Here is a 24,637-nt window from a genome sequence, read left to right as displayed (position 1 = left end):
GGGAGAAGAAATAGAGGAGATGGGGTTGCCAAGGCAGAAAGATGACTATAGAGAAGCATTTTCAGGGATCTCTTTCTAGGCAAGACAACATGGTCCTGGAGCAGGAGTTTTGGATCTGACCGATTTAGTTCCTGTAGGGCTTGGCCTCCAGAAGCCCAGTTCAGAGGGTGCATCAGTAGGGACCAGGTGGCAGGGCAGGAATATGACCAGTGGGAAGCAGAGCTACTCAGTGGAGTTAAGCTTCATCTGTTTTTTTGGGCCCAGTTTTGTCAATGATCAATATATCAAATTGGTTTGGGAATATCAGAGAAAAGTAGGGATAATTGAATAGAGAGATCATGGTGAGAGATGATATTGCCACTTTTATGAAAGGGAAATTGAATACTGCCAATCACATCTTGGGTGAGGTATTCTCAAGGATCTATGAAATCTTCCTGATGCTTTTAGGGTGGGTACCCCAGCTGGAAGGAGTGGCTATGTCTATCTGAAAGAAATCATTTAAAAAATCACATACTACACACAAGTTATACTCATTTCCCAGCCCTTGGGAACACAAAGGATCATTGGAGATAGTGGGCCTTCTTTTAAGGCCTTTTTCTTGAGTCATTACCTGTCAAGGCCCTTGGGTAAATTGTGAGAGAACTAGACCATTGCTGTTTGAACTATGTGATTTGAATACCCATGGGCAGATTTAGTGAATTTGATTTGGAATCAAGAGATCAGGTTAAATCATTTTGGTTTTACTGTATTGTTTTGTTCTCTTTCAGAAAAGTATTTCATATGTTCTCCACAGCTGAAGGCCTGTTGACCCAGGATGACAGGGTCACTACAGATGGACTGCAGGAGGTGTTTGAAACCAATGTTTTTGGCCACTTTATTCTGGTAAAGACAGACTATTGAGCTATTACTTAGCTAGTAATGGGCGTTTAAGACCACTTCACAACATTGGTACTGTTTCAGTCCTGTAGGTGAAAATGAACAGAAGCTGATTGTTAAATAGTTTATTTTAGGAAAGGCTTGATTCAAATAGCTGTGACTGTTTTTCCCCGTCACATTTCCTGGGCCTCTGCCTCCATTGTTGTCTCCTTGTATAACAGGAGGTTGCAATCTGAGATTGCTTAGGAGTGTTGGCATGACTTACTTGATTTACTTTCTCTGCTCTTTTCTATCATGGAACCCAAAGTACTTTGTAATTTACCACCATACATCATTCCTTTTAGACAAGCCTGTCTTTGACTCCATCTTTAGGTGTTACCAAAAGGTCCTTTTATGACATGACTTAGTGGCATGGGCCCCAAAGAGGAATTTAAAGTATAGGTCTGTGTATTTTGAGGTACCTAAAGCAGATATGGCTCTAAAGCTTCTGTGATACCCTGATAGGGTTCAGGAGGAAGTCCGTGCTTATTTGTATCTGATTTGGAATTAGATGGTTAGAGTGACCTATTTGTAGAAAGAGGAAAGGAATGCTTTCTGTTGCTGTTCTTTTAAATGTAAATTATTGCTAACATTACTTCTGTTAGGTTGTATTTAAAATAGGTTATTATCCTGAACACTGGAAAATTGCTTCTCCTTATCTGTTTCTAAGCATGATCACGTGCTTATATTACATAAAATAGGGGTTCTTAACTTTTTTTTTTCTGTTAAGGGGATCCCCTTGAGAAGCTGGTGAAGTTTGCGGAGTTTTAAATGTATAAAATAAAACGTTACAAAGGAAACCAGTTGTATTGAAATGCAGTTGTCAAACTCTGTGTGTGTGTGTGTGTGTGTGTGTGTGTGTGTGTGTGTGTATGTATATGTATGTTTTTGTATATACATATAAAAGTTTACAGGCTCTAGCTTTAAAAACTTTGACATAAAAACCCAAAACCAGTCAATTCTCAGTTGTCCCCAGATGTTTTCCATCTGCTTGGTCAATTTTTTTATAAACCAAGTTAAATTCAGATTTCCTTATGTCCAAAACACTCTTGATCCCCTACCCCTTGCCACTTAGGGAGCGTGTTCTCATGAAACAGGATGTTGCTGTCTTTGCAGATTTCAGGGTGTAAATCTGCCACCAACAGTTATTGGGATAATGGATTCTCCGGTTGAATAGAATTTTGATATCTCTGCCGTTTTTATCATCCATGTTACTGCTTCTGTCCTACTAGTACAAGTAAATAGGAGAAAATTCTCCTGTACCTAAATTAATCCTATATCTTCCCCCTTTACAGAAATATGGCAAAATGAAAGCTTAATACACAAAACTCACATGAACTGTTTCTGGCATTCCCCCCCTTATCTCTCCACCTGGGTTTATCTTATTTTCTTAGGATCAGGCATGTCCATTCTTGTACCCCACTTGTCCTGAGGGATGCCACTTCATATCAGGTAGATTGTTCAGTCAAACAGATACTTACACCTACTTCCTGATTCAGAATTTCCTAACCCTCTCCAGGCCAAGGACTTTCTCCCTATTTCCATTGCTCTGTCTTTTCACTGGTCCTGTAAACATATCTGGCGTTAATCCAGTCTCTTTGGAACTTATGGTGATACCTCATTGTCCCCCCAGACACTGTCAGGTACAAGATAAGGTCTAGTATTTCTCTGGTTGTTTCTATTGCCCAAGTCTAACACTTGATCAGTCTTCTCATTTCCTTCACCCAACAACTCTCGAGTCTCATTTCACATATCAGCTTTCATTTGATTGCTTTGGAAAAGAAATGAGGTCCTACAGAGGACTACACTGTGCTGGAAGCCATCCCTAAAGGGGTGCCAATGAGGCAAATCAGGCTGATGAACGTGAAGGGGAACTTGAAAGGGAAAAGAGATGTTAAGTAAGGAAAACATGCAGCTTAAAGGATGTATTGTATGTATATACATGCCAATTGTATGTATATAAGTGCTTCACTTTACTCTCTTTTTTTTCCAGCACTGACTATCAGGTACCATTGCCCTCTCCTCAACCTGCTAGCCTCTTGAGACAGTTATAGTGATCTTATCCATGTCCCAGCTAGCGATCCCCCTAGTTAAAGGCCAGGGATAATTATCTCACTCGCTATTTCTTATGGACAGCTGATAGTTAAGTGCTATAAGGAATGGATACAACTTAATCACAGAAGTATGAAGTCATCATTTATAAGAAGTCTACTTATTTCCTTTTTACTCCTTAGAATCTATGTTATTCCTCTTTACATTTTGCCTTTTTCTTTCCCCCTCTTCTTTAATTGGTCATAATATACCTGGGAGATAGATTGTTTTCTTCTTATGTTTCCTGACTTTTCTTTGATCATGAATGCTTCTTGTTTGAAGCATTTAAGCATTCACATCTCCTATTTGTGTGGCATTTTGGTGGGAGATTCCTCTTTTCCCTTCCCACCAAAGACTTCTTATTTTCTTCATACAAAGGCCACTCATGCTTACTTGTCTTCCACCTAGCTTCCTGATCCCCTTTGATTTGGATTTGCAGATCTCATTTGTGTTGCTATAAAATGCTGTAGGAAACAAAAGCTGGATCTTGTAGGTCTGGGTGTAAAGAATCATAGAACTATAAATCTTAGCAGCAGAAACAATTTTTCAATTTAGAGATCATTTTACCAAACTCCCTGTGTAGTAAGAATTTCCTGTACAACATCTCTACAAGTCTTACTTAGCTGCTGTCTACTTCTAATGATAGAGAACTCTATGTTAAGAGCTAGTCCATTCCACTTCTGGATCACTCTAATTATAATTCTTCCTTATGCTGAGGTGAAATGTGCCTCTGTAACTTTTCTTTGGTTCTTGTTTTTCCTTGCTTCCACATCCATGCATAAGTCTAATCTCTCTTTTGTATGTTGGCCCCTCAAATACAGGCAGATTGCAATGAAATTTAATGCATTTTTATTAAGTGGCATCTGTTTGTAAGGCACTAAGTTCTCCTAAATCTTCTGTCTTAAAGGTTAGGTATAGCCCTGCTCTTCAAACTATCGACATCTATAACATGATTCCTTTTTTGTGGTGGTGCTCATGTAGGTACTCTCCGTTTTCTCAATGGTCCTCCTAAAATATGGTGCCCAGAACAAAATATAATATTCCAGAGCTGGTATGGTGAATGCAGGGTACATTGGAACTGTCTCCTCCATTGTTGTGAATGCTTATCGTTTTAGCCCAAGATTACGTTAAAGATAGCATGGCATAGTGGGTAGAAGGTTAGCCTCAGAGCCAGGTAGACTTAGGTCAGATCTGACCTCTGACACATACTGGCTATGGGACCCTGGGTGAGTCATTTAACCTTTCGATGTCCTAGACAACTCTCTAAGACTAAGTTGCAGATTAGGTACTGATCTGTATTGGTGAAGGGAGTTTTTTACTTGGGAGCTTACCTACTCTGTTGAAACTACAGGTCCATACTTCAAAAACAAAAATTACACTGACATTTTTGGCAGCCATCCCATTCTGTTGCTGTTTAACTGACTTGTCTCTATTTTTTACGCATGCAGCGACATCTTCAGTGTAAGACATTGTTTCTTCTTATTAGATTTGGGTCTAACCTGTTGGATTGAATTTGTATCACCCAATGTATCAGCTGTCCCACTCAGTTTTGAGCCCTCTGTGGACTTAATGATCAAATCCTTTGTATTGTCTTCATGTAAGACAGATGACAACGCAATCTAACACATCTAAGACAGTTTGCAGAACCAAACTGGCAGGGTCCATGGCAAGCCACCAGGGTCCTTCTAGTGACCTATTAATTAGTAATATTTTGGGTCAATCATTTAACCTCGTTAGCTCCTATCATCCAAACTACACGGGTAGGAAAGGCTAGTCAATCCAGATTTCAGCAAGGCATTTTACTGTGTATAAAGCATTCTGCTGGCCTGCTACCCTAGTAACTATCCGAAGGAAATGAATCGTTTGGCATGATATGTTCCTGATATTCCGATGCTGATTCATTGTGATTACTTTTTCCTTTTCTAAGTGCTTACAAACCATCTACGTGATGATCCCTTTTAGGATTTTGTGAGTAATGGTTATCAGGTTGTCTATTTAACAGGCAATCTGCCTTTTCCTTTTTGAAAATAGGGATGTTATTTGCCTGACTCCAGCCCTCCAGTACCTTTCCTTTCTCCGTGATTCTCCAAAGACCATTGACCGTAGCTACAGGTTCTTTGTTGGGGCCACATGAACTCAGATTGGCAAGACATTCCTCACATAAATTGAACTTAACTCTCTCTGATTTTTCTTTTCTCCATTCAAGTTTGAAAATAATTCTCCTTAATAGAAGCAGCACAGGTTTTAAATATTGTATTGTTGCTGCCAAACAATGGACTTCTCTTTTTCCTTCTTTTTTGAATATAGTTTGGGAAATCTTTTGTTGTTGTTTTTAGCTGAAATGTGCATAAAACTTTTCCTTTGTGCTTTAGTTTTCTTGACATTCTTACACATCTTTGCCATCCCATTCCGCTCATCCTTGGTTGCATGGCGTTGTATCTGCTCCATCTTATGTGTAAGTCTTTTTACTCTTAGTTCATCAAAGGGTTCCTTGTGCACTCACATCTCACTCTAAGTATTCTCCCCAGTCTCCTGCTGTCTTCCCTATTGAGGTTGTTTACGTTTTGTTGTCAGAATTTGGTTTTGGAGAACCTTTTATCCTTCATGTTAAAATCACGGATATGGAAGCCAACCTTCCAGACAAGTTGCTAGCTGGAGGAATGATATTATAGTGACATTAACTGTGGTGCTTATGGATTTAGTTTTGGTTCCTTTGACTCATGTATTTTTGGCAAACATTGAGAGCTCCTGTAGACTTACCCAGTAGCCCTAAAAGAAGATTTTTATTTTTATCTCAGATTCGGGAGCTGGAGCCTCTGCTTTGTCATCCTGACATTCCATCTCAGGTCATCTGGACATCTTCTAGCAATGCCAAGAAATCTAATTTCAGCCTAGACGATTTCCAGCATGCCAAAGGCCACGAACCCTACAGCTCTTCTAAATATGCCACTGACCTTCTGAGTCTGGCTTTGAACAGGAATTTTAACCAACAGGTGAGGAGGTGCTTAAGAGTTTGGGAGATTTGGAGTGAAGAGAGTAGGTTCAAATCCTGGCTCAGATAGTGGTTAGTTGTGTGGCCATGGACAAGTCATTATACTGTCTGAGATTTGGTTTCCTCATATGTAAAATGGGGATTATAGTACTGGTAGCACCTCCATCACAGGGTTTATTGGGAAATCAAAGGTGATACTTGGTGTCGAACATTTTTGCAAATGTCACAGAAATGTAGGAGGATAGATTACATTGCCTTTCGCATGAGATTGTAAAGAATGTGCTTTGGACACCCTAAAAAACTATGTGAATATGAATTTTTTTATTCCTGACAATGCACCTAGCCTATATAATGACCAGAAAGATTCCAGGGCATTTTTTACTATTGCTCTGACTTGAATGCTATAATGACAAGAAACAACAGAAAAACAAAATGGTTAAAATAGTGATGTTCACACTGTGGTTCTGAAGTTGCCATCTTAAATTTCTATATTGAAATGTCGTGTCCTACTAGATTGTATAGTGTATCCAATAGTTGTTTGGCTCTTTCAGTTAATGGTGATTGCTAAATTCACTCCAAAATCACACCACTGAGACAGCCACAGGTCTGAAGATTTGGGAAGGTTGTCCTTGTTAGTGGACTTAACTGTTGAAAAGATGGTAGCAGCTGTGAGTTTGAAGAACTCTTTGATCCTAATCTCGACAGGGAAATACAAGGAAGGAAGGAAACAAGATTTCATTAAGTGCTTGCCATGTGCCAGGTACTGTGCTTGCTAAATACAAGCCCCTAACAGCAGAATTCACCCTGGACTGGGTGTACCTCCTTCTGGGAGCCAAAGACCCAGGCTCTAGTCCTAGTGCTTTTACCGGCCAGTGCTAGAATCCTGGACAAGTCACTTAATTTCTCTGTTTTTCCATTTCTAAAGTGGAAATAGCACTGTCTGACTTGCCTAACTCACCAGGTAAGGATCAAATAAGATAAAGGATGAGAAAGTTTTTGAATTTAAATTCAGCAAGCATTGCTTTATCACCTACAGCATGCCAGACGGGAGAGGCAGCATAGTATAACAGATGAATTGGCATAGGAATCAGGAAGACCTGGTTTTAGATCTTGCCTCTGTGTGATCCTGGGCAAGTTATTTAATCTTTCATTTTCCCTGGCAGTTTTCTAACACTATCAGGTGACCTACGTAGATGAACAGAGTTCTCTCACGGGGAATTCCTGATACCAGTGAAGTCATAGAAGGTGGGGACCAAAAAAAAAGTTTCAGGTGCTGAGGGATATAAAAAAAAATGATTGTTCCTGTCCCCAAATAGCTTATACTTCGCTGGGTAGAAACATACATGTTAAATACAGAATATCTACAAAATAATTGTGGGGTGGTGGGGAACACTTAACAGTTAAGGAAGTCAGGATATGCAGCTTGTAGGAGGTAGAAGAAGCTCATAGAAGGGCTCCCAGAGGAACTGGGGAAGAAGGTGTGCTTTTCAGGCGTGGGGGCAGTCTGGAGGAAGACAGAGATGGGGCATGATGCTCGGGGAGCAGGAAGGGGGCCTTTGATTGGAATATAGAGAACGCGAGGTGGATTACTGGGTGGTTATTCTGGAGAGGTGGCCTGGAGCTAGTGGCACAGTGCTTGAAAGCTTAACACAGACGCCTCATGGTGGTAAGTAGGAGTCACGCCTGTTTCTTGCAAGTAATATTGTCTGTCCTTAGTATTCCAAGAAGAGTAAAGACCTCCAGATGTTGGGGTCAAGGTATGTATGCTCCATTGTGGTTGATCAGTTCAGTACAAGCTGGGAAGCTTGTACTACTTCAGGTGGGGCACAGATAGTCCGTTTGAACTGGAATGGAGGTGTTTCTAGATTTGCACATCTCACGTTTCCTTGGTACTACTGTGGTTCTGCTTTGTTCTTGGAACACAGCACCTTCTTTGATGTGGGCGTGCCATGTTGCATGGTCCTGTGCCGGCGTCTTCCTGTCTCACAATCAGTATTAAAGTTCCTTAGACCTTGAGCATGTCTTTGTACTGCTTCTTTTGACCACCATGTGAGCCATGGCAGATCCTTCTAATCTGGGAAGGCTTCAAATTCCTGCCAAGTGATGGACTGGCTGTTGGTCAAGGCCTAGTCTACCTAAGGTTGCAGGGAACCTGTTCCAGGTTGGCCTCAGTCTGAATTTTTTTGACCATGATAAATCTTGAAGACAGCATCTTATGTGAATAGAAAGAAGAATTGTAATCTGCATCAGTGGAGGAAGAGTACCATGCCGATCAAATTATAGATCCTGCAGTGTTGAAGGTTTATTCAGGCCACATGTGGCCTCGAGGCTGCAGGTTCCCCACCCTTGACTATTCATAAGACTCCAGAAACTTAGTAACTGTAGAAAGGCTGTTCTTTCTGAATCTGTACCATCTGCCTCTCCCATTTCCCTCATTCCCATCTCTCCATGTTACCAGGGCCTGTACTCCAGTGTAGTGTGCCCAGGCACTGTGCTGACCAATCTGACTTACGGAATTCTGCCACCTTTCATCTGGACACTACTGACCCCATTAATATTTTTGGTGAGTGATATGTTCTTTCTTCATTACTTTTCCAAATATAGTCACCTTGAGATCATAGCAGATAAATTTCAGCTCAGGGAAATGATTTGCTCGCTAGAATATTAGTGTATCCTGTGGTTTTAGGAAAATTTAAAGCCTGTTTAATAGGTGACTTGTGCACCACCCTACCCAGCTTCCCAACCCAATTTCATCTGAGTATTTACTTGTCAGTAAGCTAGTATCCTACCTTAACAGGAGCCATCTTTTTTAGAAGAATGGCTACCTTACAATTCTCCTAATTTCCCTGATTTCTAACAGTTAACATAAATCAGCTATTCTGGTATGTTTCTCTCAGTGGCCTTTAATTTAGTTGTCTGTATCTACAGACTTATTCATGTCTCTGGAGAAACTTTTTGTCTCCTAAATATGAGTGATTTTGATGTCCTGAAGCCACGGGTTAGAATTCTAGAGCCTAATTTGTGCATTTCTGAAGCAAATGAAAGAGTTCTAGATATTTTCCTTCAGAGTAGACTTTTTTTTTTCTAGTTTGTGAGAACCTTAAATTTGGAAAGCTTTGTTCTATCCCTGGCTTTGCCATTTATTGGCAGAGTGACCTTAGGCAACTTACCTCTCACTGTGGACTCCATTTCCCAATTTGTAAAATGAGAAGGTTGATTGAGATTATTGGATGATATGACCCAACCCTGAAGGGCCTTTTTTTCTTTTCTTTTTCCATGGATAGAGGTTTGTGCTACTCTGTTTGGCTTCTTATGTTATAATAACTGCAGGAGTTTGGGGCTTTCTATCCCTTGCCATCCCCACGTTGGATAATTATGAGTTCTTAGCTAATTCTTACATGCAAGATAAGGAATGGCTTGGGTGTTCATTTCCAAGCCAACTAGATCTCTTCAGTAGGCCTTTCATAAATAATTGATAGTTTGGGGAGTAGTAAGGTGTGCTAATCATATTTCTATGGTGGAGACTATAGCATGTGAGCACAGAGATTATTTAGCAACTCCAACTGAAGAATAACCCGTTAAGTCTGCTCTTTGGAAAGAACTGAACTTAGCCTGGGGAGACAGGACCTGAGAACGCCAGAGTATGGGATCAATGGTTGCTTTAATCTCTGGTAGACAGTAAGTGCCCTTTTGAGTCTCTAGCAAGGCCATGTTGTAATTCCCAACATGGCTATCATCTCTGAGGAATGGATAAACATTCAGTTGTGAAGAGACCTGAGCTTTATTAAAATCTTATGTATTGGTGACATAAGAAATTCTGGGAAGGATATGCTTCTTTCAAGGATTTATATGCTAGAAGTTGAACAACTAATGTTTTTCATGTTCCTGGTAATCTTTACATGTTAACAAATGGCATTTTTATTTCTTTCTTCAGCTGCGCTTTTTTGTAAATTCTTTAACAACCACACCTTACAATGGAGCAGAAGCCTTGGTATGTCCCTGGGGCCTTGATGGGAAATGGCCTAAGAGATAAGAATTTGAGATTTAATGATTATTGATGACATATATTACTGAGAGATACAGCATCTTTAGAGTGTCTCGAATCTGGGGTGAAAGAAAAGTGGCCTTTATACCTTCATCTTGGGAAATGTTTTTGGAATCAATATGATTAATGGTAGAGGACAAGTTAATTGTGGAGGCTTTAACCCCTAAAGTGGTTTTTGTTTCACCCTCTCTGTAAAAAAGGAAGCCAGAGAAGGCTGAGGTTGCTATGCCCGCTGTCTTTAAGAATTGGAAGGGATGTCTTTGGGAAGAGGGTGACACCTGTTCTGCTTAGCCCTAGCTAAGGGCAACTGACGGGGGTAGCCCAGAGGCACCCCTAAAGGTTTAATGTGAAGCAGCCCTGCCCTACAATTAGAGAAGAGTAGAAGTGGCATGGACTGCCTTGTGAAACTCTGTTCCCTTCACTGTATAGAGATCTCCAAGCACAGCCAGCATGACAACTTTTTGGAGACAAAGAGAGGAAATTCCTTCATCTCAGCAACCAACTGGATGATGTTGGCAGCCTTCTCCCAGTCTCCATGTCTACAGTTACAGAACCATTTAGGGCCTTCCTTTTTCAGGACTGATCAAGACAAGTGTTTTTGAAGTTCTACAGTGGGTGCAGCCTAGTGCTGGGTGTAATGGGAATACAAAAGAAAGATAGGAAAGACAACTCTAAAATACAGGCACAGAAAACAGTATAAAATGTTATATAACCAAGTATTCAATTATGTGGTATAGACCAGGCCTGTATAACAATTGGCCTGTGGGCTTTTTGAGGCCTGCCAAAGAATTTTGGCTGACCTGCAAAAAATGTAGAGGATATAAAAAAAAGTAAAGATGTAACGAGTGTTTGTCCATACCCTGCTTAACCAGCCTTCCACTAGTCACTGTTGTGCCCATCACGTAACTTGGTGAGTGGGTTGCCACTACTTACTGTCTTGTTTGTCACATGACCCGTGACAACCAACCACTCACTGTCAGTCTGTCTCCAGTTACCTTTACTTGGAAAGTGAGCCTCTAAAAACCTATCTGTGGCCCAAAGAAGTTTAGCCTATTTTAAGTTTGGCCCCTACCTACTGCCAAGTTATGCAGATATGGTATAGACAGTAAATGCCATACTTTACAGAAGGGACATATTAGAGTGGGCTGGGTTAGTTGAGAGGGGCTTCAGAGTGGGTGGGACTTGGTTTGGGCCTTAAAGCGTTTACAGATTTGGAAAGGTGGGGGTGTGAAATCACCTTCTCAGGTGCAAGGCAATATTGTCTACCCTTGCCTCTTCTAATTTAATTGTGTTTTAACTTTACTGGAACTAGTTCTGATTTATGGGTAAAATAATTAACAGCTCACATGTATGTAGTATCTAGAGATTTGAAGAGTGCTATTATCTCATTGGAGAGTTCTTTTACGCTGGAGAGAAGGCTACAAGTATGTGTTGGCGAAGATAACATTTTCACCTTGCCATGCCATGGTTTGAGGGCCTCGTTAGTGCTTTGGGCAGTTTGATTGAATGGTTGGACATAGGCCTGGAAATTTGGTTTAGCTCTCCAATTTTCAAGCTCCAGCAGGAAGATGTTACTAATAATCATTTTTCACTAGATAATATGAAAAACACTTACAGTATGTTTAAAACATATATGTATACACATATGTGTATGTATATACACATACACGTGTACACACACATATATATGTATATAAAAATATGTATGTATGTATGTATGTATGTTTGGAGTGTCTATTTAGAAATAGGTCTTTAAATCCAAGAGTTAATAATAGTTCATTTTAAATACCATTTGATCAATGAGCTATACCGTTTAATGGTATAAACTGTGTGTTTTTAAGGAAGGAACTAGATTTCTTTCCTGGTACTTAAAGTAGACCTTGAAGGCCAGCCCTATCTTATTTAACTTAAAATAATTTACAGAGAAGACTGGTTGGTCACTTGGTCGTCTTTCTTCCTCCCCGTGGATTGAATTGCTCAACAACCCCATGTAGCTGTTGAGCAATTATAGGATCTTAGAGCTGAAAGATTTTGCCAAATGATGATTGATGGGCTTTTAAAACTTGTTCAAAGCTATTTAAAGTACTTGATGTCAAGATTTACCTTAAGACAGGTATGACTCATACACTCTTTCCTCCTCCTTTCTAGTTATGGCTTTTCCGACAAAAGCCTGAGTTTCTGAATCCCTTGACCAAATATCACAGTGCTACCACGGGACTTGGAAGCAATTACGTAAGCCCTCAGAAGGTAAGCTCCATTAAAGACAGCTTGGTGACAGGAACTGGTGACAGGCTCATTAGCTGAAAAAAGTACCTGTTAGAGAGTTGGGGAGCGCTGTGCCCTGGCATGATCTTCCTTTCTTTTTTAAAAATGTATTTGCATTTTTTTTCTTGTATTATAAACATGACAAACAGCAAACATAAATTTTCCACATGTAATGAAGAGAATAAGAGGCTTGTACATGAAACCATAAATTTAGCATGTATAGATATTTACATAGGCATGCATACATACATTATGTATTATGTATGTATGTGTGCATATCAGAATTTAGCACTGTTTTACAATCGTTGCCCTGCTGATCTTTGACTCTTCTCGAACTTCCTTTTTTTCTCTTCTGTGTATTTCCAGTGCTTCGTTGTTCTTTTCATTCTTTTCTTCCCTTTTCAAGATCATTGTTCCTACCTACCCATCTTCCCCTAGTCTCTGTCATTTTCAAGACAAACTATTGTTCAGCCTTCTTTGCCTGACTTCACTGACTGCAAATATCATACGTTATAATTCCTCAAGCTGGATGAATACAAAGTTGGAAGGAAGACATTTTTTTCCCCTGATAAACATCAAAGAAACAAATACATTTGTATTGGACCCAGATTTATGGTCCTGAGCTTTTCCCCGAGTTTGGCACTTTTCTCGTATCTTGGCAGGATGAATTCTGTGTCACCTTCAGATTGTGGTGACTTTTTCTGAATGGGACCCCTCTGGTAAAGAAGCCCTCTATTTTGCCCCGTATCACTGTCGTAGCAATGCTCTCTGGCAAGCCTCTTTACCTTCTGCTGCTTGCAGTTCTGCTGGATGCTTTCCTTCATTTTTCCCTTCCCCAGTGGGACCTTTGGTATCCCTATTTCTGCTTCTCTTGCAGATGGATCTGGATGAAGAGACTGCTGAAAAATTTTACCAGAACTTGCTGGACCTGGAAAGGCGCTTTGGGGCCATCAGAGCCAGGTCACTGGACAGCCCGAGTCAAAAATGAATTTCTTAGAACCATCAAATGCCTTTTGGGCTTTTTGAGCATCAACGTGCTTTTAAGGGCTTCTACTTCTGTTCTGTTAGGTGATGTGCATTTGCAGAACAACCAGGAGAGTCTTGTCTCCCTCTCCTAATATGTGTGTGTGTGTATGTGTGTATGTATGTATGTATGTGCTCGCATGCGTACATTGATATCCTATAAGAGAAAAGAGGGGGGAAATCTCATTTCTTAAACATCCAGTTAGAAACAACTCATTTGTCATTTCTGTCACTACTTCCAAACGTAGCCTTGAGAGCTGGCCTCTTTAATATTGCTCTGTGCCTTATTTCTCCCTCATAACCTATTTAAACTATGGGTGACATCTCATCTCTTAGAAGGGAGAGGGTGTTTTTTGATTTACATAAATAAGTAACCATCATTTGTAGTGTAAATTATTCCATAACTGAAAATTAGGACCAAAGCAAGCCTCACTGGACATGTGTTCACTCATCTTTTTTGTGGGGAGTAGGGAGACTGGTCTCCTTGTCTTGCCTAGACTAGAAGCATCATGGCCACTCAGGAGCCCAGTTCCAGTGCTGATAGGTGTGGAAGTTTTAATGTGTTCTGCTTATCCATCCTGGACCAGTCCACACTTCCTTGGGCAGCTCCTGAGGGCCCGGTGTATTGGTGCTGGACTTGGTTCAGGCACCTGACTAGCTTTAAGTCCTTCTGTGGTCCAGAGACCCTCAACTCAAGCAGTCCTCCAGCCCCAGGCTTCCTGGTGGCAGGGGATAGAGTCCTGTACAAGCAAGTATGGCTCCATCCCTCTCAAATAAGGAGAGGGTGTTACCCTGTAAAACCTAAAATCAAGCTACAATTCTGGATTCTGCCGGCATTGATGTCTTCCTGAGAAAATCACTTCACTTATCATGAGTCTGCTTCCCATCCAGTGAAAAAGGAGTTAACTTCTCCCCCTCTTTGTCATGAGGCTCCAGTGTGTTGACGTGTTCCAGATAAAACTAACTTGTTTGGGTATGAGCTGTTCTAGAAACACTGTGCTTTTTGGGGATGTTAAAATAAAGTTTTCACATGAAGTTAACAGGTCAGAACATTGTGGTCCAAGTTACTGCAAAGCAAAGGCCATTGGTAGATATAAATTGCAGTTCAAGGACAACTTATTTCGGGGATGGGGAATGATGGTGTTCTGAACTTCTGTAATCTCCAAAAAAAACCCTAACAACTTATTTATTCTTTTTGGTTACATTTCCAGTTCCAAGTTGTCTCCCTTCCTTCCTCCCAACCCTGCATTAGAGAAAAGCAACATTTGATATAGGTTCATAATTTGTTTTATTCTACTTAGCACTAAGGAGACTGAAGACATGTATGACCTAATCCTTGTGCTTTTTATGGTGTTTGAAATAGTTGACTTTTTTTTTTAAATAATCTGAGAGGCAACATTGCATAGAAGGGAAGAATCTTAGATTCAGAGTCAGAAGAACTTGCTTTGGGTTTGGGCTCTGAAGCTAGTTGTATTGCCTCCAACAATTATCTTTACTTCTGAGACTCAGTTTCCTCATTTTAGTAAAATGGAGATATAAAAACTTTGTGTTAATTGTCTCACAGGCTTATAAATAGTAAGGTTCTATAGAGTTGTGTTAGTATATCAGCTGAATTCAGTTTTCACGTAAGCTAGCCTGGCTTTCCCCAGTCTGTTCTTTTGCTATTGGCTTTTGAGAACCTAAATTTGGTACTTTACATTTTTCCTCATTAAACTTCAAAGGGAGGAGTCAGGCTAGGGAGGGATTTAATGGTGAATTTTTGCCTTCCCTCCCTGTCAAGGTCCAGTGTGCCTAAGACAGTCTGTGTGTCTCAGAGGGAGACATAAAACAACCCTGACTTCTAGCACCTTCTTTCTTTTACATATACCATGTACGCAACTACATTTGGAAGTAACCACCACTGTCACTTAGTGTTACAGGCTGAGACTTATGGACGTAAGTCCAGAATTTTGGTCGCTCTTCTTGATGCTTAAGATTTACGGGCTTTATAACAACTTTATGAACACAAGACAAGGGTCTTGAAACCTTTTCACTTAATCCTGTGGAAATTTACAGCCCCTTGGGTATGGAAAAAAACCAAAGTCCAAAGCAACCCTCCCTCCTTGCTAGCATGGAAAAATACAAACCTCAGTGTTGACCTAAATACAGTTATGTGTTATGGGGTGACTATTTTCTTTTTAATTAGGACAATTTGTAGTATAGAGTTGGGTTAGCTGGAATTGAAAAAAGCATTTAAAAAAATAAGTCACCTTAATAATCAGCTTTGTCTGAAGCTGCCTTCTTTGAATTTGTTTCTCTGCCTAAAGTGTTGGCTACGTGCCATGTAGGGAGCAGGACAGAAACACTCCCAAAGCTTAGCTGCCAATGAATTGGACGATGCCAAACTATGCTCTGCTTTCTTCCTAGGACTGAAAAGATTTTTGTCATTAGATTAAGGGGTGACAGGGAAACTAAACCTGAGCAGCTTAGAAATAAAGGCAGCAAGCAAAGGTCTTTAGCAGAGGTCATGGAATGAAGAGAGGAGCAGATTATTTGTTTTCAATAGGACAGGGCCAGTACAGTGCCAGGCCTGGAGTCTGAAAGACCAGAGTTCAGATGTGGCCTCAGACGCTAGCTGTGTGACCCTGGGAAAGTTATTTTACCCCATTTGCCTCATCTGTGAAATGAACTGGAGAAGGAAATGGTAAACCACTCTAGTATCTCTGCCAAGACAATCCCAAATGGGGTCATGGGGGGGGGGGTCTGACATGACTGAAACAACTGAATAACAACAGTAGGATTTTGGGCCCTTGCTTTTGTGAATCTCTTTCCTCAGTTGCCCAGAGAGAACAGACTAGATACTTTCCAAGGTCTTTTCTACCTGTAATGACTTCCTGCTCTACTCTCACCATCAGGCCTAGTGGAAAGAATGCTGAATTCAACATTGTTATAGACCTAACTTCAAATCTTACTTGTGTATAACAGTAGACAAGCCACTTAAATATCCCTGACCCTCAATTTCCTCATTTGTAAAATAGGGGTATTATTCATATCTTCATTATTGTGAGATTCCAGTGAGATCATACATGCAAGACGCTTTGCAAATATCACAGCACTGTAGAAGTGACTGCTTATTGTGATGTTACGGCTGCAAGTTAAGGAGAGCATGTTCTGTCACTTTGCCAGTAGATGGCAGCACTGGAAGGTCCTCAAGACCGGTATGGTGGATGCCTAATCAAAATGTTTCTTTTCAGGCACGGATCGCAATGTAGGTTCTTATTGTGAGCATTATTTAGCATTTATGTAGTATTATAGTTTTTCAGAAGGCTTCTTTTTTATGTAGTTGATAAGTTTAGTCTTCCTAGTTGATTCTCTTAGTGTAGTGCAGCAGAAGAAATGAATGTATGGGATTTCTAAATTGGATTGTGTCATCCCCTTGTTTTTGGTTTTTCTCCTTCCTGCTGAAGATGTTTTAAGGGTACATCTGGCCAGAGATCCTAACTCATGCCATTGGCCAGCAAGACCAAGGCGAGACCAGAGAGGCCCCTCAAATGCTTAGGCTGTCATCAGACTCACTTCCTTCGCTGGGCTGTAAGCATGCTTCATTTCCAAATATTTCCCCAGTGCTGAGCTCCCTCTCAAATTCAGGCGGTACTCTGTGCCGGAGGTAGCGGGCATTCTTGACCTTTGCAAAGAGTTCCAGGTAGGTTGGCATTGTGTCCACTGTCCTAAGGTAACTGTAAAGAGTATAGGCCTTGGGATCAAAGGTTGGCATCTCTCTACCTGGATTCTGTTTTCCAATATGACTGCCAGGATTTGGGCCAACACCCCCACTAGGGCTGGCCTCCATGATTTCTATCACCTCGCTTTCACCTGGGGGAGCACCAGGGGCTTGTTCTGCTTTGCTGAAGGCTCCAGGCTTCTGGAGGTCAGCAGAGATACTGGAATTTCTGTCCTCTGATGGGTTAATGACTGTGACTGAGTTTCTCTTTAGGGCTTTAGGTCCACCTCCAAGGGAGGCCATGGGGCTTTGAGAAAATGCCTCTTCTTTGTTCTTTATGAAGTCTATGGGATATGAACTTGGTATCTCAGTAGGTTTGGAGGTTTCATATTCCTTAGTTTGGAGCAGATGAGTTTCTATTCTGGGAAAGGGAGAAAAGACCTTTAAGTACCCCCATAGGGGCTCATGCTTCAATTCTACAATTCTGTGGCAATTCAGCAAATGTTTAGCACCTACTTTGGGCAAGGCCCCCTGGTAGACGTTGGAGATAGAAAAACATGAGGAGAAATAATACAATGGAAAACACCAAATTTGGATTCAAACCCCAAGTCTTCCTCTTAACACTTATGTGACTTTTAGCAAATCATCCTATCACTCTGGGCTTTAGCTGCCTCATCTGTAGAATGAGAGGGAATGACTAGATTACCTCTTAAGATTTCTTCCAACTCAAGTCAGTGATGGGCCAAAGGAAGTTGCCGTCCACAAGAGTCAGGACAAATGAACAAATAACCAGGATACTGGAGAGAGTGAGGTGGGTACAAAAGGGAATTCCAGGCAAAGTGCCATACGAACCTTGAGGGGGAAGTTGTTTTTAATCTGTATTTTGCAGGTTTTTTCTGAACCATGGAAGCCTTCTCCATGAGATCAGATGAGGCAAGAATGTCGTGGTGGTGGGCTGGGGAGGGAATGAGGGATCTTTGTGCCTGCTTGAGAGGAGTGAGTACTTGTTGAATGAGGCTCTTTGTTCCCTCAAGAGAGAAAAATAGATTCAAGGAGATTTTCTAGGAAATAAAGAGGCTATACTACGAGGGCCTGCCCTCTCCTGGTTCTGTCTTTCTTCACATCCTCACCCTCTCCTCTGATGGACCTCCCATCCCCCATCTTCATTGTTCAATTCCTTCAGGACTCCTCTCAGGGGACACTTCTTCCATGGAGCATTCCCTGGCCTCTAGCTACACGTGATGTCTCCCCTGTTACATTTCTCGTAGTCCTAGATGTCCCATGAACAGATGTGTTCCAGTGGAGGTTCCTTTCATGAATAGGTTAGACTAGCCCCTAAGGTATGTTCCAACTCTCGTATTCTGTGATTATGTGACTTCTTTGTAATCACAGCAATTTGAATGACCTACACATTTGAGAGAGGCTGGAAAAAAAAAACTGGCACAGGTTTACACCAACAACCTTCAGCTTTAGTTATCTGCATGTTTTACTAGACTACTAAAGGACAAGGCCATCCAAATGAACCAACACCTCTAGAGTTAGTTCATGTCATCTGCCACCTTCTCCATGAGCCACTGAAAAGTGGCTAGGGCCCTGGGAATACTTTCTGTTATGCACTCAAATTGATAGACCCCACCAGAAATGGTAAAGGCTGTCTACCATGTATACATACGTTCTACCATGGAGAGCTATTGTCTGCTCAGCGGGCAATCCCGGGGATCCTGAACTTACTGCTTGGTCTACTGAGCTTAATTCTCTTAAGGTTTTCATAGTCCACACACATCCTGATCTTTCTAGTTTTTTTTTGTCTTAACATCACTATGGGTAAAGCACAGAATTCAGACGTACCAATGACTTAACTTCTTTCGAAGGGTTTCTGAGGTCCTGAGTTGTGGAGATGGTGATTCTCCAGATTTGTTCTTGAAAAATGAGTCATCGGATGGGTCATCCCCTGAGTACACATGTAGAGAGTCTGGATATACTCCACTTCTGCTGCTCACTAGAATGAAGCACCCTAGTTCTGTCCTGGGTGGGTCCCCAGGCTGGGATTCCTTCCTCCACATCTATGCTCTACCCTTCAGTCTTTTGCCAGTTTTCTGGTCACCCCTTAAGCTACTTTAGGTCATTAGAACTTACTTCTTCTGCTGTTCTCTGCTCCGCAGCTCTCCTTAAGCGAAAGGTGCTAGGTGCCATCTCTTAAGCAGTTTACGCAATCAATAAATCAACAAGCATTTATCCAGAAGTTGCCATGTGCTAGACCATGTCAAGTGGTGTGAATACAAAGAAATGCAAGAATGGCTTCTGTTCCCAAGGAGCTTATATTCCAATTGGGGGACATAACATATAGTAGATATGTGCAAGTTACATGCAGGGTATATGGAAGGTAACCTTAAGAGAAAGGCTCTGTCTAGCATCTGGTACATGTAGGGCTTCCTCAGGCTGCTTCTTAGCAACTCACATTGTTATCTTCAAAAGGCAGAGAAGAGTAAAACTGGTGGGTCTATGTGGCTGCTTCTAGTGCAGGCTGCTGTGACTCTAGGACAGGGACAATTCCTCAATATATTTTTGAAATTGTTCTTTGCCCTATCACCTTGTGAATTACTTGAGAACAAAGTCTGTTGTCACATTTGTTTCCCTTTTCGCAGTTAGAAATAAATGTTTTGAGTTCCATTCAAATGAATAGCATACCATCATATCCTAAGACACTGGGTCTCTAAGCATTTCCTTACCTAATGCCACGAGGTTCAGCAGTTCTGTGCCTCTGACCTCCCTGTTGGGGAATGATAGGAATTTCTGGCTTCTTCTGAGTCCCAAGTAAAACATTGCCAGAAGATGAGAACTTTTTCTTGGAGTTGCCTGCTTTGGATAAAAAGAGAAACAAAACAGAACAGTCCAAGGAATACAAGGACCAGTGCCTAAGGTGTATGTATATATGTGATATATGTGTGTGTACATGTATGTATATTATATGTATACATACATATGCACATGTATATTATATGTATATACATGTATGTATATATGTGTGTATGTGTATATATATATATATATATATAATATATATATATATATATATATATATATATATATTGTATGTGTGCACACACACAAACAAATCTATATCTATATATAAAATCTCAAATCTTTTACTCCCAGGAAAAGTCCTTGGGCTGTCTCTCAGTGTGAATGGAACATGTGGACACCATGGGAGAAAAAAAGGCAATTCTCCAAATGTTTGCCTATGTGGTTTCTAATATCTAGGTAGAGATTTTGAACTAGGTATTGGAATAGAGTGGAAGACAGGTTGAATCTAGGCATTGGCAGGTAGGAGAGGGTGAAATTGAGTCATGAAGGTGAAAAGAAATGGGCTGGGGCAGCTAGGTAGCGCAGTAGATTGAGTTCTGGCCTTGGAGTCAGGAGTGCCTGAGTTCAAATCCAACCTCAGACACTTGGTACTTATTAGCTGTGTGACCCTGGGCAAGTCACTTAACCCTGATTGCCTCACCAAAAAAAAAAAAGCTGTGTGACCCTGGGCAAGTCACTTCACCCCATTGCCTCAAAAAAAAAAAGTAGAAAAGAAATGGGCCAATTTGGCAGTTGAGACAATAAAAGCTCACTCAGGAAGTCACCTGAGGGAGGCTCAGGAGGGACCTTTATAATGCCAGTGACTTCTCTAAAGGGCAGACCGGATGAAAATGAAGGCTAAGGTCAGACAGAAAGGACCTTTCTTTCTCTGTTTTGGAGGACTAGAGGGCACGCACATTCCATTTTAAGAAGTCACAGTCTCCTAAACTGTAAACTCTCATTGACTGACACTGACAGAGGGCCACCCTTAAATTGTGGCGGGTTTGCTTCCTTTGACATGGGTAAGAAATGTATGGCGTGCCATGCAATGAATGAAAGACTCCACTTCAAAGAATATTAATTAATGAATGGAAGTCTCTAGTAATATGCCACAACAATTCTGTGGTTGGCCTTATCCTGCTTCGCTTTTTTTTTTTTATCAGCTATGTAGATAAAGAAGTCGATCACATGATTATCAAGTCTCTGGATGACACAAAACTAGAAGGAATAGTGCAGGGCAGATGGGTCTTACCCTGTCTCAGCTTCTCCAGTTCTTTCTGCAGCTGCCTCTGCTCCCTGGCCACCATATTCATGCGATAAAGCCAGCTCTCCTCCAGCCTAAGCAGTCCTAGGCTAAGCCTGGCTTCAGCTTGCTTAGCATCCTTCCTCTCTATCTCCCATCGTCTGGATAGGTCTCTTCCCACCATGTGTCTTCTCATCTTCTGTGTGGTCTTGATACATAGAAGAAGGCTGGGGCAAAGAGGTTTTCTCAGGGCTCAATGGCTAATTATCAAAAAAGCACATCACATTTATATAGTGCTTCAAAGTTTACAAAACACTTTCCTCACAGCAGCTCCGTGAAGTGATGTTTCTACAAAAACCAGAGAATGGTAGCTGTCTTTGGCCAGGGATTAGCATTTGTGATGTAGACTTTTCTGAGGCTTCTTGTCCTACAAGAGGGAAAAAAAATCACATAATATGTTGTTTCTGCATGCTTATCTGCTGTTAACATGCAATTAATCTGTCATGTAGAGGAAAAGGGGGCAGCTAGGTGGCACCATATTGTACAGAGTACTGGGTCTGGAGTCAGGAAGACTTATCTTCCTGAGTTCAAATACAGCCTCAAGACCATTACTAACTGTGTGACCCTGGGCAAGTCACTTCACTTTGTTTCAGTTTCCTCATCTATAAAAACGAGGTGAAGGAAATGGCAAACCACTCCAGTATCTTTGCCAAGAAAACTCCAAATGGGGTCATGAAAAGTCAGCAACAACTAGAAATGAATCACAACAGAAAGCTCCTTGAAGGCAGGAATTTTTTTTGGCTCAGTATCCACAGCACCTAGCATCCACATGGTGTCATGTTCATAGCAGGTGCTTAATAAGTCATAGATTTCTCTTCCTCCCTCCCTCCCTCCCTCCCTCCCTCCCTCCCTCCCTCCCTTCCTTGCTTCCTTCCTTCCTTCTTTCCTTCCTTCCTTCCTTCCTTCCTTCCTTCCTTCCTTCCTTCCTTCCTTCCTTCCTTCCTTCCTTCCTTCCTTCCTTCCTTCCTTCCTTCCTCCCTCCCTCCCTTCCTTCCTTCCTTCCTTCCTTCCTTCCTCTCTCCTTCCTTTCCCTTCTTCCTATGATATGACTTTGAGTCCTTCCACTATTCTAATCACTCTCCTTTGGAGCATGTTCTGCTTTGTCAATATCTCCCTTACAATGTGCCTTCTAGAGATGTACTCCATTTTGGTTCTGACCAGTATGGAGTAGAGTGGAACTATTTCCTCCTTTATTCTGGACACTATACTCTTATGAATTCAGTACATTAAGATGACATAGAATTTTTTTGGCTGCCACGTCACATTGTTAATTTATTCTGAGCTTGAAGTCCTAAAATTTTGATGTCTTTTCCATATAAATAGCTGTCTAGTCCCATCTCTGCCATCATATACTTTTGAAATTATTTTTGAATGAAAATATAGGACTTGCATTCATTAAATGCGTTAATGTATTTACATATTACATAATAAATATAAATGAATAGTATAATACATAATATATAACTATAATAAATATAACTATTAAATTATATCTAGCTAGACTAAGTGAATCATTCCAGGCAGACTCTTTCAGATCCGGGTTCAGTCACGTAATCTGTTAGCTATTCCTTCTAGTTTTGTGTCATCCAGAGACTTGATAATCATGTGATCGACTTCTTTATCTACATAGCTGATAAAAAAAAAAGCAAAGCAGGATAAGGCCAAAGACAGAATTGTTGTGGCATATTACTAGAGACTTCCATTCATTAATTAATATTCTTTGAACTGGAGTCATTCATTCATAGCATGGTATATTGGAAGGGGCTCTTAATTTGGAGTCAGTACCTGGCCTCAAATGTTGGCTCAGCTATTTACCTAAATCGTGGGCCCTTGGGCAAATCTCTTAAAGCCTCCAGGCATCAGATTCCTCACCTCTAAAATAACTGGAGTGAATTGAATGATCTCTAGGGACACTTCCAGTGCTAAATCCCAGGAAGCTCTCTCTGATACCCACTCATTGTTTTTTCAAGAAAATATCAGAGACTCTATCAAATGCCTAGATGGAACCCCTACACAACATGTTTTTCAGCATTTCCCTGAGCTACCAGTATAGTAATCCTGTCAGAAAAGGAAATGGAGTTTTGGCATCACATAGGATCAAGAGATCAAAGCCCTATAGCTGGGAGGGACATCATTTTCCAGCAATCCCAGATAGATATGTGACTTGTCCAACATCGCACACAGGTATTAGATATCAGAGGTGGAATGTGAACTATAGGTCTTTGGGCATCAGAGCTAGTGATCTTTCCACTCTATAGTATTTTAAGGGCAAATGTTGTAGCCTGTTTCCCTGGAAACTCAATCAGGAGCCTCCCAACTGCTTGCTGGTTAGAACCTCGCTTAAATTTCAACAAGTAAGTAGCACTTACCTATAAAATACAGGGGTTCTCACACTGCTAAAAACACTCCTTGCTGGGTCAGGCTGAGTCTGGATAAGGAAACTGGTTTTTCTTCAGTAAACTTTGTCTGCCTGTGGCAGTGGAGGGGGTGGGGAGAGTGTGGCATGTTTGCTTTTTAAGACTCACCCTCTTTGTCCTTTTAATTCAGAGCCTCTCTTGTTTTCTTCCCACCTCCAGGAGTCTGGAATGCAGATTGCTCTGGCCATGGGAATCAGTCCTTTGGTGGAAAGGCTCACAATTCTTACCAGTTCAGTGGGCAAAGCTGCCCAGGCTCCTCGGGCCTCAGCTGGCATATCTAGAACTGCTCTCTTCCTCCTCCTCCGTGTCAATGGGAGCTTGGGATTAAGCCCAAGAAGTGCTTTTGTTCTCTGTGTGTGTGTGTGTTGTGTGTGTGTGTGTCTCTGTCTCCGTGTCTCTCCCTTCCCACCCTCTACCCATGTGTACCTCTGGCCAAATGTCTCATTCCTCTGTGTCTGTTGTCTGTCTTACTCTGATACTATTTCCTCTCCTAATTCCCAACTCTGTCTTCCCGTGTCTCTCTGCCCATTGCCTCATTCTTCTCTGTGTTCCTCAGTCTCTCTCACTCTGTTATGTTTTAATCTGTGCATCTGTCTCTGTGCATCTTATCCAGGCCACTTACATTCTGGGTATTACCTAGAGATGAAAACGTGCCCCTGGGAGCCTCATGTAGACAACTCCCCATGTAATCTCCCACTTTCACCAACTGAGGCATAAAGGATTTTCATTTTGAAAATCAAGCCCCAAGGGCCCCATCACTTTCTTCACACCTGGTAATCCCTTCCAGGGCTTCCTCTGACATTCAACATTTTGAAGGGCACTGACTCACTCTTCTGCTCTAGTGGCCAGAAATGTCATGGTGTGATCTACAGCTGAAGTCCTGGATGTGCAGTCTTTCTTCCTGCAATTAGGTGTAGCTTAAAGAATCAGTCACTCTAAGGCCTCTTTGTTTCACCCTGGGTTTGTCCAGCTCCTCTTTGGTATCAGTCACTGAGTTACTTTGTTCTTTTTTTTCAAATCTGTTCTTATTCCTGGCCCTAGT

At 41.3% G+C, this 24,637-nt stretch overlaps 2 protein-coding genes across 5 annotated transcripts in view; one reads left to right on the top strand and one right to left on the bottom strand.

Annotated features, from left to right (window-relative positions):
- HSD17B7 (hydroxysteroid 17-beta dehydrogenase 7) overlaps positions 1-14,371 on the top strand; it is a 29,075-nt gene extending 14,704 nt beyond the window's left edge. For all 4 annotated transcript variants that reach the window (XM_020988604.2, XM_020988605.2, XM_020988606.2 and 1 more), the window contains 6 exons: positions 768-882; positions 5,805-5,999; positions 8,457-8,561; positions 9,933-9,989; positions 12,192-12,290; positions 13,186-14,371. In XM_020988604.2, coding sequence (XP_020844263.1) covers positions 768-882; positions 5,805-5,999; positions 8,457-8,561; positions 9,933-9,989; positions 12,192-12,290; positions 13,186-13,296 — 682 coding nt within the window. In that variant the 3' untranslated portion in view covers positions 13,297-14,371. The remainder of the gene's footprint in view (positions 1-767; positions 883-5,804; positions 6,000-8,456; positions 8,562-9,932; positions 9,990-12,191; positions 12,291-13,185) is intronic.
- Positions 14,372-16,857: 2,486 nt separating this feature from the next.
- On the bottom strand, positions 16,858-23,896 carry CCDC190 (coiled-coil domain containing 190). Its single transcript, XM_020988608.2, has 4 exons — positions 23,548-23,896; positions 21,128-21,545; positions 19,761-19,890; positions 16,858-17,452 (listed from the first exon to the last, which is right to left on the bottom strand). Exons 2-4 carry the CDS (start codon positions 21,312-21,314, stop codon positions 16,858-16,860), a joined length of 912 nt encoding a protein of 303 aa, XP_020844267.1. The 5' UTR covers positions 21,315-21,545; positions 23,548-23,896.
- Between the last annotated feature and the right edge of the window lie 741 nt (positions 23,897-24,637).

This window comes from Phascolarctos cinereus, unplaced genomic scaffold (genome assembly GCF_003287225.1).
Source record: "Phascolarctos cinereus isolate Bilbo 61053 unplaced genomic scaffold, phaCin_HiC Scaffold_5;HRSCAF=322, whole genome shotgun sequence".
NCBI classification, from domain to species: Eukaryota; Metazoa; Chordata; class Mammalia; order Diprotodontia; family Phascolarctidae; genus Phascolarctos; species Phascolarctos cinereus.
The sequence above is the reverse complement of the archived record's forward strand: the minus strand, read 5'-3'. Positions and strand labels throughout refer to the sequence as shown.